This window comes from Anas platyrhynchos, chromosome 6, assembly GCF_047663525.1.
Source record: "Anas platyrhynchos isolate ZD024472 breed Pekin duck chromosome 6, IASCAAS_PekinDuck_T2T, whole genome shotgun sequence".
Classification (NCBI taxonomy): domain Eukaryota; kingdom Metazoa; phylum Chordata; class Aves; order Anseriformes; family Anatidae; genus Anas; species Anas platyrhynchos.
This window is the reverse complement of record NC_092592.1, coordinates 38,858,751-38,872,816: the sequence shown is the minus strand read 5'-3', so window position 1 is coordinate 38,872,816 and position 14,066 is coordinate 38,858,751. Positions and strand designations below refer to the sequence as shown.

Genomic DNA, 14,066 nt, shown 5'->3' with positions numbered 1-14,066 from the left:
TCGCCAAATAGCCATATATACCTTTTGGTAAGATTTTTATATAAGATACCATGATTTTTTACACGATAAATAAAATCTGTATTTCTCATTCATTTGGAAATGTATTAATGTTAAAGTGTATTCCCTATGAGTTATTTTTGATCTAAAAATGAACTAAATTGTAAATACCCACATTTTTATTTAAAACCAGAAAGAACACTGCTCAGAACAGGATAAAGCATTGAGTGTTAATAAAGTTACCGTTTCTGAAAGGATCACTGCTTCAGACTGCTGCAGAGAAATATCAGTAGGTTTAAATTCTTTATCAAATATTTCTTGATGCTTGCTGTTCCGTTTCTCCTTCTTCTTTTCTTTCTTATCCTTATCTAGGTCATCCTTGTCCAATTTATCTTGAGACCTAGAATGCATCTTTTTTGGCAGGAGGGGCTCAAGCACAAACCTAAGGAAAATTGTTCAATAGATCAATAAAATACAATTTTCAAAACACCTGATTTTAATTTTCATAGTCCCAAAAGCCTCACTTTAGTTAAAGATGATTTGCTAATCAGTAAAACTCTATTGGAGAGAAAATGTGTGGGCAGAAGGTCAGAACAATCGTTATTGTCTCACTTTAAAATTTACTGCAGAACTGCTGAAGGACCAATAACGTATTTCCCTGCTCTCTAGTATATTTGCTATTTCACAGGTACACAAACTCCCGAATTTCACTGGAAGTGGTTATATAAAAATGAGCCCAAGACACGTATGGTGGCACCACAACAGGCATTTTTTTTTGTTAGTTTTGTTTTTGTTTTGGTGGAGGAAGAGGATATACTTATTCCCTTGAAAAGGAATAACTGTTGAGAAATTGTTTTTTAGTGGTGTAGTGAGCTTCTGTTGAATGTGTACAACACAACAAGCTTTCCAGTGCTTGTAACTCATCCAAATTACAGTCTGTTTTCATGGAAAAGCAAAAAAGCATCACATCTGTACCAGTCGTTGCACTGAAGTATGAGGTATAGAGGTTTAACCACAGATACAATAACTTTCAGTAATTACACAGGGCTAGGGTATATATGACATGGGTATGCACAGATATATTCACCTACAGCATTAAGTGATGAAGAGGAGACAGGAATGAGGAGCTCAGAGTGTTCTGATATTACAGAGAAACTCAAGAATGATCTTTCTGACAGTAACTAAGGGCCAGGTTATTTGCCAAGGAGTGGATGTTTTCCCACCTGGACTGTTCCACACCCTAAGCCATCTACTTCAGATGTGAATACAGGCATGGCTGGTACACCACCACCACCACCTCTGAAATTTCTACAATACACAACTTTTTGTCTTCAAAGAAATAAAGTACCTTAGGGCTTTAAGGAATTTTTAAAGTAAAATTTCACTTTAAAAAAAATAGTTTTTATTTTATATGGAAAAAATAGTTTAAAAATAGTTTTATTTTATAAGGAAAGACTATTCTAAATAATATTGGAACCCTTTTAAGCTAATTTTTCGCTCGGTAATTTAAAGGAACCATTCTTTTATCTCACCTTTTAATGACTAGTTTAAATAAAAGGCAAAGAGACATTTTGCTCTTAACTAGCTAAAAGATTCTTAGCTAGACCTAAAGTGTTTTATAATTTATACTATTAACTTAACATACTAGTAAAATCAGAACCCAGTTAAAATTATTCTAACAGAAATTAAGAGGATGTCACAAATCAGTGTATTAGAAAAATCAAACCACAAAAAAAAAAAAAAAACAACCAACAAATAAAATCCCAACAACAGTCAACCAAAGGAAAGTCGCTTACCTTTTAATTTTGGAAAAGTATTTATGTTGCCATGATGATGCACCCACATAAGCCACACTACTAACAGTGTAATACTGGGGGGTGGGTTCACACTTCATATAATTCACAGGGAATTTATCCTAATCATCAGCAATATCCAGCAGAAAAAAATCTATATCATGTTACCTTGTGACTATTTGTTTGTTGTTGTTGCTATTGTTGTTGTTTCAAGCACTAAAGGCCCTTTAATTTCAGCACAATTAGGCTCATTTGATGAAAAGATACTCAGAAAAGTACCTGCGCCAACAGCCCCTGAGTCATTGCCCTCATAACAGGAGCCAAATTCATACGAGCTGGGAGACAAAATTGCAAGCTTAGTTGCTAGACGGAGCTTCTTATCTCTCAGTGTCAAAGTGCTTCACAAAATATCTTACATCCCATTTTACAGACAGAGTAAAGGACGGGAATGACTTGCCTGGGGCTGCAAAGCAGGTCAGTGACAAAGCCTGGAACAGACTGCAGCTCCCTTGACAGTGTGCATTTATTTCAGCTGCCTGAATCGTGCATTTTGGCTGTTTCTGAGGGCTGTGCTGTGCTGGATGGAGGTGACAGCCCCCTGCACATGGCCACGCATTGCGGGCAGCTTGCAGGTTTACAGGAAGAATTGCCATTCTTCACACAGTGATTAATTGCTTCCCTTCTAGGCATTCCTGTTATTAGTGCTATTAATTATTTGTACGTGGTGTATCAGTGATACAAATGGGCCAGCATGCCACATGTGTGCTGGAAGTACATGAGGACTTTCAGCAAGACACACAGGCAGCCAGGGCCTTCCCATCTCCCAGCTCGTGCCTCTAAGTGCTCCTATCTGTACTGCCACGGGCCCATTTAAAGCAGAGAATAACCCAAAGGTCTTTTCTTCAAGTCAGAGGTTTATTTATACATAGAGCTGGGAGTTGTAAAACACACCGTGTCGACGTCTGCTTTGAGTTTTTACTGTTTAAAAGCTCTAAAGCAGGGGAAGCTGGGCAGCAGCGTAAAATACAAGGTGGGTGATTTGGTAAGACATTTTTAATTTAATTTGTTTTACATTTGGTAAAACATTTTTAATTGTTTTTCATAGCTCCATCTCTAATCTCATAAGTAACCTATCCTGAAGAGTGGGGATATGGAATGTAAGATGGATCAACTGACATAAACCCAAGCAGATATGGGTAAGCCATGCAAACTCCTTCCAAGTCAGTAGTGACACAGCACTCACATCATTCTTACTGTCACTTGCATTTTAGAGGTCTTTCAGTATGTTTCTTAAATCTGATGATTTTTCTCCTCCTGCTCCACTGATCAAGCAAATGAGCATTTTCTCAGTTCTTCTGAGTGCTGGTATTTGTTCTGCCTTCCTCATGTGTATTACAGGTGTATTGCCCCAGGCTCAGGGCAGGAGCTGAGCTGCACTGTGATCTTTGTGAGTATCGGTTTTACACATCGAGTGAACTCATGAGATCCTCCAAATTTGCTAAGTGACATGCACTGTAACAACATTGGGATGGAGATGCAAAAATTATGAAAGTAGCTTTTAGTGGAGAAAGTAAGATATATATATAATGATTTTGAAGGGGAAAAGAGAAAGAGGTTGAGGCAGGAAGGGAGTGAATTGAAGATGAGAAACAGAAAAGGAACAAAAACATTTTACTTCTGAGATAAAATGAAGTTGCCGTTAGCCTGGGATGGCAGCAGGCATGCACAAGTTCCTGCAAGGCAACTCCCAGAGCTGAATTAGTGAAAGTGCTTTAACATCTCTGCTGTCCTACGTTTCCATAAACATGATTCATCATGTATGTGTTACAGAGGGGAATGTAATGAGATCTGAACTGTGCTCTGTTTGCAGTTCGTTCCCAATGTGTACATAAACTGTTTGTAATCAAGGTAAGTATCATGTTGGTCCTTAGGTGCTGTATTTAATTTTACTTGATGCTTTTACTCTCTAGTCAGGCAATAACTCCCTCTGAAGGTGCACAAGGGACACTAACATTTCTAGTGCATCTCTGCATGTCGGCAGTCCTTTAGGAGGCTTTTAAAAAACTGCCGCCTTGGTCAAATATTGAGTTTCTGGGTTACGAATGTGCCTGGGGGGAGGAAGAGGGAGAAGGGAGCTCTGAGGCTGAGTGGAAAGAAAACAGATTATTTCTTTTGAGGGATGCGACTGTGAGACAGGGCTTATCAACAGAATTCCCAGTTCTCATGTGAAATATCTTGATAACTCTTGAAGTACAATCTTGCCATAAGCAGCTTTCCCTCTGGCAGCAAGAGTGAGAAGAAATGATTGAGCAGTTAGCTAATCCCTTCCTTCTCCCAAGCTACACCTGTTTACTGCTACAAGACCGGCCGAACACACGTCTCATCACATACGTTGCACACGATCAGTTCCAAACAATTACACTTGCAGCAGTTCAAAAAAGGGCATAACTGATCTCCTGTTAGTTTGGGGATTTTGGTTGAAGACTTAGAGGTTTTTCTTTTCCTTTGTTTTTAACACCACAAAGAACAGCATTACATTTATTTTCGTTAAAAAATCTTTGTAGTCTGTGTGTATTTTGTTTGTGTGGTGGGGTGGTGACAATCCTAAAAACCTAAGGTCTTGCTTTACAAAGATAAGCCCTGAATGAATATTCCTTACTCACCCATCTGAGCCAGGTCGAGAAGGCGTGCTGTCTGAGGAGATAGAAGACACCGAGGCAACAGAGAGGGGTCTGGAAGATGATGGCATCGTGAACGATCTCACCATGGACCTTGGCCGACTGCCTCGTCTGTCATCCAGACTTGAAGGCTACAATAAAAGAATCATAATAAAAAATCTTCTTAAATCACAGTGTAGCTGATATCTGGCTACCAAAAGTAATGCAGAAAGGTTCAATATTTATTTTCCATGTGGAATGTTGTATTATTTAATTATGCATTGTATTAACAACAAAGAAAACAATTTAAAGAAAATCAATTTAAAGGAATCAGAGGAAATATTTATATTCTTATTTATAAGTGCATGTAGAATTTTAAACATATTCTGATATTCATTTGCTTCAATGGAATTTACTTTTTTTTTTTTTTAAGCCTGATCTTTAAAAATGAGCTTTTCACAAACATCTTTTTTTAACCCATCTCTGCAATTGAAGTGTCTGCCATGTCAGTATATTTAAATGAAACTGAGGTGTTTTTTAAAAAACAAAACAAAATAACCAAAAATCACACCAGTAAGAGGAGCTTTACGTCAAGAGAGCCAATTTACAGAGTGACATCTAGGGTAAGAAGGAAATATATGAAAGTTTTTTTTTTTTGATGCAGACAATTTCAGAGTTCTGAATATTTATCCAAGCTTTGTCAGTCATTAATAACTGATATATGCATAAAATAATTGAACTCTTTCAGTCAACAAATAAAAATCTCATGCTGTTTAATTACAGGTAGATTTTCCACCCTGTCAACTACTGGTAAATTGGCACTGTACAAGGAAGACAGAAGCAATAAAACTCCATCAATCCTGACAATTCTTACTGGTGGGTAGAAGGAAATGAGAAAGATAACACCACCTGTGTGTGACTTTCCAGTCATCTCCCTGATGATGTAAATGTGTATTTTTGAAGTGACTGACATGCAAGCATCATTAATGTCAATTATGTCTGTTTTCCTTGGGAATAAATTATTATTTGATCTTTTCTCTACCTTAGTATATTTGCAAGATGGGATTTGAAGGACTATAAATGGAAGAGCACTTAGAAGGATGCTATAAAGACTGGCAAGTTCCACATAAGATCTCATCGTTAAAAAAAATGTCATTGCTATAGGGAAAAAAAAAATAATCCCTGAAGGAAGAGATTTTCTCTGGCATATCCTATTGCACTGAGGTTTTGAGGTTTTGGGTTCTCAAAGAGGAATGGCACTGGGCTCGCTTTGCTGCCCTGTCTGCTGCAGCATCTTCCTGGCCCCCTTTCATAGCCAAGGATGCAGTAAATCCCACTGAGGCTGAGCAGAAAGTTGAAGCTCTTTCACCACATGCCTTGTTATCAGACTGCAGGCAGACTGCAAGTACCTTGGCACACGATATGCTGGCTTCCCCTGCATTAGAGGATATATGAGTCTATTTTCTGGTAAATACACGAACATCCTTTGTATTCCGGAGCAGTAACAAGGTAGAAGATAAACACTGCATATGCAAGTTCCACAAACTACTGCAATTTCACAAATAAACCTATGAATTATAGCACATTTACAACATCATTGTCAGTACTACCAGTAGATAAAGATAAAACTACCCCAGCAGTCTGCAATGCACTGTTAGGACATCGGGTCTGCACATGCAGCCCTAAAGCAATTCCAACCATTTGCTTCTTAAGTCCTGGCTTTTTAAAACCCATTCACACAATAGCATGCAATTTGTACAGCTTTTGACAAAATTATCAATTATATTCTCAATCGAGAAGCTGTTTGCAGGCTTTTGGCCTTCTTCCCCTATGGTTAACCCTCAAAAACAGAATAACACCTCATTGGGAACACCACCAACTTCTTGTCTGGGACTTAAAGATGAAGCAGAAACTGAAAACCACTTGCTGGAATGACAAAATCATCAACGCCAGCACTAAGAGATCTCATTAAGTAGCAGCTTAATCATTAAGTAGCAGCAGCCGGCATTTAGGGTGGTGCAAGAGTGTGTGAAAATCCAAGATGCAGGCTGCACATCGCTGTAGACCAGCATGGCCCTGACACAGGTCCTGAGAAGGAACTAAATCAACAGCAAGGTGACATTTGGCTGTAGAATAATTGTGCCACATCATCTCAGGTAGAGATTTACTTTTTGAACAATTCCTGAAAAATAGAATACTGAAGGATTTTCTGGAAGAATCCAGAAAATTATCTGGATTTCCAAGGAACAGGCTATTTAGAAATTGTTCCCATGCTAGCAAATTAAAGTACTAAGGTTTTCTGAACATCTTCTACAGCATCTTTAATGATACTCAATATTTTCGTATTTAATGACTTGATGGTTTCAAGTGTTGACCAGAGAACAACCAGCCAATCCTGCATCGCCATCGCTTTTTTAATCAGTGAGAATTAAAATGGAGAAAAACAGAATTGCCTGAGTTTCACAGAAATTCCACATCTGTTTGAAGCGTGAAGTTAGCAGGCAACTTACCACAGCTCGGACACCGTACTGTTTTTCTACTTTTTCTTTTAGCTGCCTGAAGCAAGCCTCCATCCGCTCGTGGAATGGCCTCAGTGCTTCTGTCACCTTCTCCCCATGAATGCGGATGCCCTCTGCCAGGAATGGGATCTGTAAAGCACAACCACGTCACCCTTAGTGTGCTGAGTCCTCTCCCAGCTAAATATTAGGGCAAGATTGCCACGTAGGTAGCAAGATTGAGAGATCTCATGGAATAACAGCAATAATAAAGACCATTTTACATGAAGCACAACATAGTAAAAAAGGATCTAAAAAATGTTACACATTATTTTCCTTTTTGGACTGTTACCCACAGTCCTTTGAAATTAATATACCCATAGTTCTGCCCCGCAATCATGCACTGGAGGCACAGCTGAATTTATCTGGCAGCACAAATATTCCTATTATGATATGTTCGCAAGCCCTCATACGTGCTGTACTTTAAAATGGCAAACTGATGAATGATGACTCTCACACTTGGTTATTAAAATCAGTCCTTTACCAGTTTCGGGAGAATAAAACCTTGAAGGAGAAAATATCTATATGTTTTCTTTAGTAAATGCTATCCCTAACTGCAAATGAGCTACATCCTTGGACATGTATATATCACAGAGCAATATTTATTAATAAAATATATAGCTTTAAATGCTGAAAGCTACATTTCTCCTTAGAAAAAATATTTTATTTTCTTTGAGAACAAAATAATGAAATTAGCTCTCTTTTGTAACTGAAAATAATCATCTATTTGCAAGGCTTCTGTCACAAAATATCCATGCCAACACAGGATTATATAATTAGTTCATAGTGTGGAGGTGTAGCTGACCTTTTAAAATGTTTTAAGAGAGACATTTTCATTCCCACAGCAATCCAGATATACCATTAGAGTTTTGTATCTGCAGCTTAGGAAAAATATTTCCTCTTCCAGGTCCTTTTCAGCCCACACAGTGCTCTGATTCTGACTTAGATATTCTCTGCAGCTATCAAGCTAAGAGGCTTCTTCTTAATAATTCATAATTAAATCATAATACTGATTAAAAACAGATTTTTCTAATAAGACTAGGCAGCAATCAGAATGAGTAGCTTTATTAGTAAGTAGAATAATAAAAACACAGATGAATTACAGATGAACAAACTGAAGAAATCTTATCAAGATGATTGTGTTTGGGCACTATTTAAATGGACACGGTTTCTTTTCCTAAAAGATAGCCAAGACAACATTTTTTGCTGTAGTCAGTTTTATTTATAGTCATATGGATTTGCACTCTACAAAAACTAAGCAATAAATTGGAAAACTTCTCTGCTCTGAATAAGTAAATGAATTTCACAATGTTTAATTACCAGGCCACATTCTGACCCTCTTGCTTTGTAGGGGTAAGTGGTCACTCGGCTCATTTATTTAAAAGAACCTGCTGACTTTTTAAATAGATTCTTTTTTAAAAAATCAAATAGCCCAGATGAAGTACATGCGGGGTCTGAAGCTCCAGCTCTGAGCTCATTTTTACAAGCACAAAATGCACTAATGAGCCTGTCCTAGGCAGCGGGCATCACCAGTGTAAAGAAAATCAGGGCATATGAAGTAAAATAAATTTATTTATTTATTTATTTATTTAGAGAAATGTCCCAGTCACAAAAATATATATATTATATATAATGTAGGTGCTGCCTTTGAGTGCAGGCGCTAAGCAGAGGCTGAGACACACAGGCTGGCAAGCGGCAGGGTTAGCTCTGCGGGGAGCTCCCCGCTGGACCCTGTGGCAGCAGACCTGGGTGCACAGCTTTAATTTGCTGCACAGGAAGAAATTGTCGAGATCTGGCTCTTCTCTGTGTGAACACAGCAGTTCACAAACTGCACATCATGCACTCGTGACATATGATATGGAATTCACAGAGAAGATGAAGTGGAGGCAGCAGCGTCACGAACCTCATTAGAGCGATGACAAGAAGTGAACGTGAAGGCAGTGAAGGTGTTTGCCTTAATTACTCTTTCTGCTCGGCGGTAATTAGCAGACAGGAGGGGTGCAGAGGAGGCTGGGCTCTGGTGAGCTGTTGTGAGCTTCTGCCCCTCGGAGGAACAAGCTGAAAGGAGGGCTCGTGGCGTGGTTGGGCTGGCACAACGGGCACCTAAAGGCCGGCGGCTCCTGGCCTCATTGCTCATTTAGTAAAACAAACTTTGCCTTTTAACCTCAAAATTCTTTCTGCTTCTCCTTTCCAGACACTGACATCGGGAAATTTGGTTATGAGCCATTGAATTTTTAACCTACGTGAACCTTTGATGCAGAGACAGCAGCAGGCTTTGCCCTGTTCCTTGTCCTGCCGATTCATTTGGCTTTGGAACAACTGATGCGTTTGCTTACGGCTTTATTTCAAAACATCCTACAGAGCACCCCATGTTTGGGGAGGGAAGGGAGAAAGTAAAGGTAACAGTAAGAAACGGAACTAGAAAAGAATGAGCTGAATGAGAAAGGAAACCAGCTCAAGACAGCATCTGTCCCATCAATCTTCATTTTTTGTTGATTCTAAACAATTTTTGTTGATTTTGCAACTTAATAATATTCCCTGTTTTTTTCCCTTCCTTTTCCCTTCAATATCTTGATCTGCTTGGCCAAAAACTATGAAAAGGGTACATAAATTTGAATTATTAAACAGCTTAATATAAAATCCTTTTGTAATAATGATGTCTTAAAATATGACTATAAAACTTACCTTCTGCGTGCCACAATTCTTTTAGCTATGTAAAAGTAACCTAAGATTTTTATGTGACATAAGAGTTTTTTATGCTGTAAATATATTAGCTAAATGGTGAGTGACTAACATCACCAATGATTGATTTCATTATCTTCATGTTAAAATAAAAATATAAGCATGAAATGATACAGTTACATGGAAACTAATTTTTCTATGGGAAAAAGGACTAAGATAGGCAAAAATGGACCTTGCTTTACTAGCAATATTTGTATGAAAAAACAGTGGAAAGAAACAAACAATTATTTTAATTAAATCATTCATGGGAATTATAAAAGGACAATGTCCTGAAAAGCATGAATTCCAAAGCACGACTGAGACAAAGGTGAGGTAAGGGAATAGAAAAACTTAATTTAAATAGTCAGCTGATAATACAACTGTCAGACGATTTCATATATCCAGATTGATTTATAGAGCATAAAGAAAATCTCTGTGTGATTACAAAACACCAAGAACCACATTATTGAAAAATGAAAACTCATTTTTGCTTTCAATCACTGTCAAGTCATTGATGAATTCAAACCACTGCCTTAGTTTGGAAAGTTTCCATAACAACTCTCTCATTACATGAGCTCTCCACCCTGCTCCCATCAAGTTATGATGTGTTCTGAAAACTGAAAAGATTTTAGAAAATGCTTAAGTCTTAGAATAAACTAAATATATATAAAAATACTATGGTAATTTATAATCACTGATTTCCATTCTGAAATGGCTACACCTTTCGGTGAAAAGAATTTTCAAATAATAATAAATTTTAAAAAAAGTTTATTTTGATCCCTTTATCTTTCTGGTTCTTATTTTCTTTGGAATTATGGGAAAAACAGATGGGAAATTATGAACTTAAAACCACTGAATAATTAAACTATAATGTGATTAGCTGCAATATGTATTTTAAAATAGTATTACTATTTTAACACACACATCACCAAAGTGAATCTGTGCTGAGGAAAAGTGTGTCTGTAATTCATTTGAAGTAGCTCTATCAGAGGCAAAAGTAGAGAGCTGACATGAAGTCAGTCTTCTGGGATCAAATTACTTTCCACTATAGAGCTTAAAGCTCCTAAAATCTAATCTGCTGTAAAAGCTCACAGGAAAATGAGTAAGTAAATAAATATATATATATATATATTTCAAACCAAGAGTTTTTATTCAGTGATAGTTTTATGGCCTTCAGAGGATTTTTTTTTAAATTCTATATCTTTGATTCTGCTACCTCTAAAATTGAGTTCTATAGAAATGTAAATTATTCCTTTTATTATAAAAATAAAATTGAATATAAAAAGGCAATGATGCACTTTGTTCTTCTATGGGAAAAACATTTCCAGTCATATTTTTTTGTTAGTTATCACAAAAATATCTTGAGACCACTGGAAAATGTCCACCATATGAATTTGGAACAAAATTGGAATTGTTTCCTGTTTGTCCTGCAAAATATTCTTTGGTATATATATGTGCATTTCTTTCTGCAAGAGGGTACCTGCTTTGTTTAAGGCATTGGACTCAAAATCTGGGTTCTGTTGACAGTTCTGGAAATATTATTCTGTGTAATCTTACATTCAAATGATTTCAGTTCTAATATGTCATAAAAATAGCAGGTAATTTCACCACATAATGTGGTATTTATGAATCATGAATATTTTTGTGCCATGTTAAATTCTACAGCAAATGAAGCAAAGGGTTAGCAAGGCCTAGATAAATTTATTAAATATTTTGCATTTAAGTTTTGTAACTTTCACATCTAATATTGTGTACTAAAAGGTGATATACGTATATATACAAATGGAAAACGTGTTGTTTGAAGGAAGAAATGAATATGTGAAGAAATACTCTCTCAAAGCATGTAAGTAGGAGCATTCAGCGTTAAGTGTTCTACCTGAACGTTTGAGAAATTTTTCAAAAATCAGCCTTAGAAAGTTAAAACTCAAAACTAAATTGCCAATATACCAACCAACATTATTACAAAATGTTTTCTGTTTTGAGGAATGTTATCTTTACACTGTACTGCCGTAAAAAAAAAAAAAAAAAAGAAAAAAACAACTCGGAATTTTCTCAAAAGTGACACTAAACTGTCTTTTTAAGGCCAATCAGACCTAAAATTTTTACCTGCCAAGCTATCAGATCCTTCAGCTTTTCAATCTTGTCATGATCTTCTGGATGCTCGTGCATATATTTTTCATTAAAAAAAGCCTAGTCAAGAGAGAAATATGAATGGTTATTTCAGAAAATGAACCAACATAGACTACCATGGAAGAATTACCTATAGCAAATACAAATGAATCAACCCAAAAGTTCTGGAAAATGGCAGTAATAGCTACAAACACATCTCAGAGAAGATACATAATCTAATGATGTTTAAGATTAATACATAAACCCTTCAAAATCAGTAAAGGGGTAGACGAGCACATGGATGTCAAGGCCAAATTTTGTGCGCAATATCACAAAGGACTTGTGCTTGGCACATTCCTGAGTCTTTTTAGCAGTTCTCAGGATATAAGACATTTTGGTAGATTAAAAACGTGACAATTTCTGAAGGACAGAAATGGCTTGATCCAATGACTTGTCAATCAGCATATACCTTCACAATTTATTTTAGAAAATTCATGTTGCTTATGTATGCTAGCTTAATATAGTTAATATTCAAACATGAATATCAGATACAGTGTTTATAGTTTTCCAATGTTAGTATCTTCTCGCATATATCTTTAAAAGCTAATGTTGTAACATGCAGTTAAGATTATTTAGAAATATTGCAACTGACTGTTGTCTCGGAAAGTCTCTAGCACTTCATTAATCCTTAAAAAACTCATGCATTTGAAAGCAAAGGAGAAAATTGCAATCAGTTATTCGGTCACTGAAGTTCACTCAGAAATTCCTGCTTCGGGTCCGTGTCCAAGCGCATGAGAGCACACATTGGAAATGTCATCAATCTCAGTTTGTAATTCTAGCAAGCAAGCGCCTACCACATCCCTACATTAAGTACTCTTGCTGCTAAGCATATAATCTTTTACTTCAAATTTGAAAAGGCAACAACTTATCCACAAATATCAGAAATACACGAAAAGGTAAGTTTTAAGCAATGTTTTACAAAGCATGCATTAGGGGACACTCACATAGTCTTATACACAAACACATACACATATTCTGTAGCACTGAAGATGTTTGGAGGTTGCAAGAGGTGAATTACTGCAGGACAGTTACTTTTTATGTTACCTTCTCATAGTTTGTGAAACCTCCCATGACTGCAGGATCCACAATGCCATTAAGTAGCATAGAAAGAGGGTTAATGGGTAGATTTGGATCATTTAAATGCTGTTGAACCATATTATTGATCTTATCATTTGTTAGTTGCATGGTTTCTATTGCATTTTCCAGTGGACTAATTTCAACCTAAAATAGAAACAAAAGGATGTTTTAATTAAGGAGCAGAGTTCTTGACCTGCCATGAAACTGGCTGTCCACCAAACCACCATGTTTAAAAAAAAAATAATGAATTTCAGAACCAAAGATATTTTAACCAATAATTAACAGAAAGGGTGGTTTCAGGCACTTAGATGTTTGGCATCAACATACTGTGGTAACTGATAAAACAATCAGTACCTGTAGAGAAAGTTAAATACATTTCATTATTGCAGTACATGTTACATCCCAGAAGCACAACAGAGCAAAATATTTAGCAAGGCTCTGACAAGAATCATGTGAGTTTTTTGGAGGATTACGGAGAACATTACAGATTATGGATCGGTGAGTTTTAGCAGTACAAAGAAGAATCCAGCTTAATGTAACAGTAAGAAAGAAATGATAACTTAATGTGGATTTTCTGATGGAAAATGTAATCCTAAGAAGCTCAAAAATCAAGAAGATATTTTTGCAGTGATTGTTTTGGTATATGTCCAAGGAAATGGAGTTTAATATTTTGAAGAGATTGCTTCTATGCTATTTAGTGCGATATTTTTTTTCCATGAGGTCCCATTTTCTTCTTCCAAACTTGGATAATTGAAGTCAGAAATCAACTATCTGCAACGATTATTTATGACCAGATACTGTGCCTTTCAGAATGACAGTTGCTCATACTGAGGAAAACAAAGTATTAAAACTTTTTAAATGTTGCTAAAATAGGCAGATTTAGTGAATGAGCTAAACAGAACTAATTAGCAAGCAACCCACAACATAGACATTCCTTACTGGAAGCCTTAAGTCATAGTCTACTTATATTAAAAAAAATTATGTGGTAGGAATAGAAAAGGAAGGTTAATTGAGGCCTACAAGGAAAAAGCAAGTGTATATTTGATTACAGACTAATTTACATAAATGCTACGTAAACAAAGAAGCTCTTCTACCTG

The 14,066-nt window shown here is 36.5% G+C and overlaps 1 protein-coding gene across 2 annotated transcripts in view; it reads right to left on the bottom strand.

The window, feature by feature from the left end:
* DOCK1 (dedicator of cytokinesis 1) overlaps window positions 1–14,066 on the bottom strand; it is a 259,267-nt gene that overhangs the window by 20,139 nt on the left and 225,062 nt on the right. For both annotated transcript variants that reach the window (XM_038180993.2, XM_038180994.2), the window contains exons 45-49: window positions 12,937–13,113; window positions 11,830–11,913; window positions 6,958–7,095; window positions 4,454–4,599; window positions 241–439 (exon numbers count right to left, since the gene is read on the bottom strand). In XM_038180993.2, the coding sequence (XP_038036921.1) occupies window positions 241–439; window positions 4,454–4,599; window positions 6,958–7,095; window positions 11,830–11,913; window positions 12,937–13,113 (744 nt within the window). The remainder of the gene's footprint in view (window positions 1–240; window positions 440–4,453; window positions 4,600–6,957; window positions 7,096–11,829; window positions 11,914–12,936; window positions 13,114–14,066) is intronic.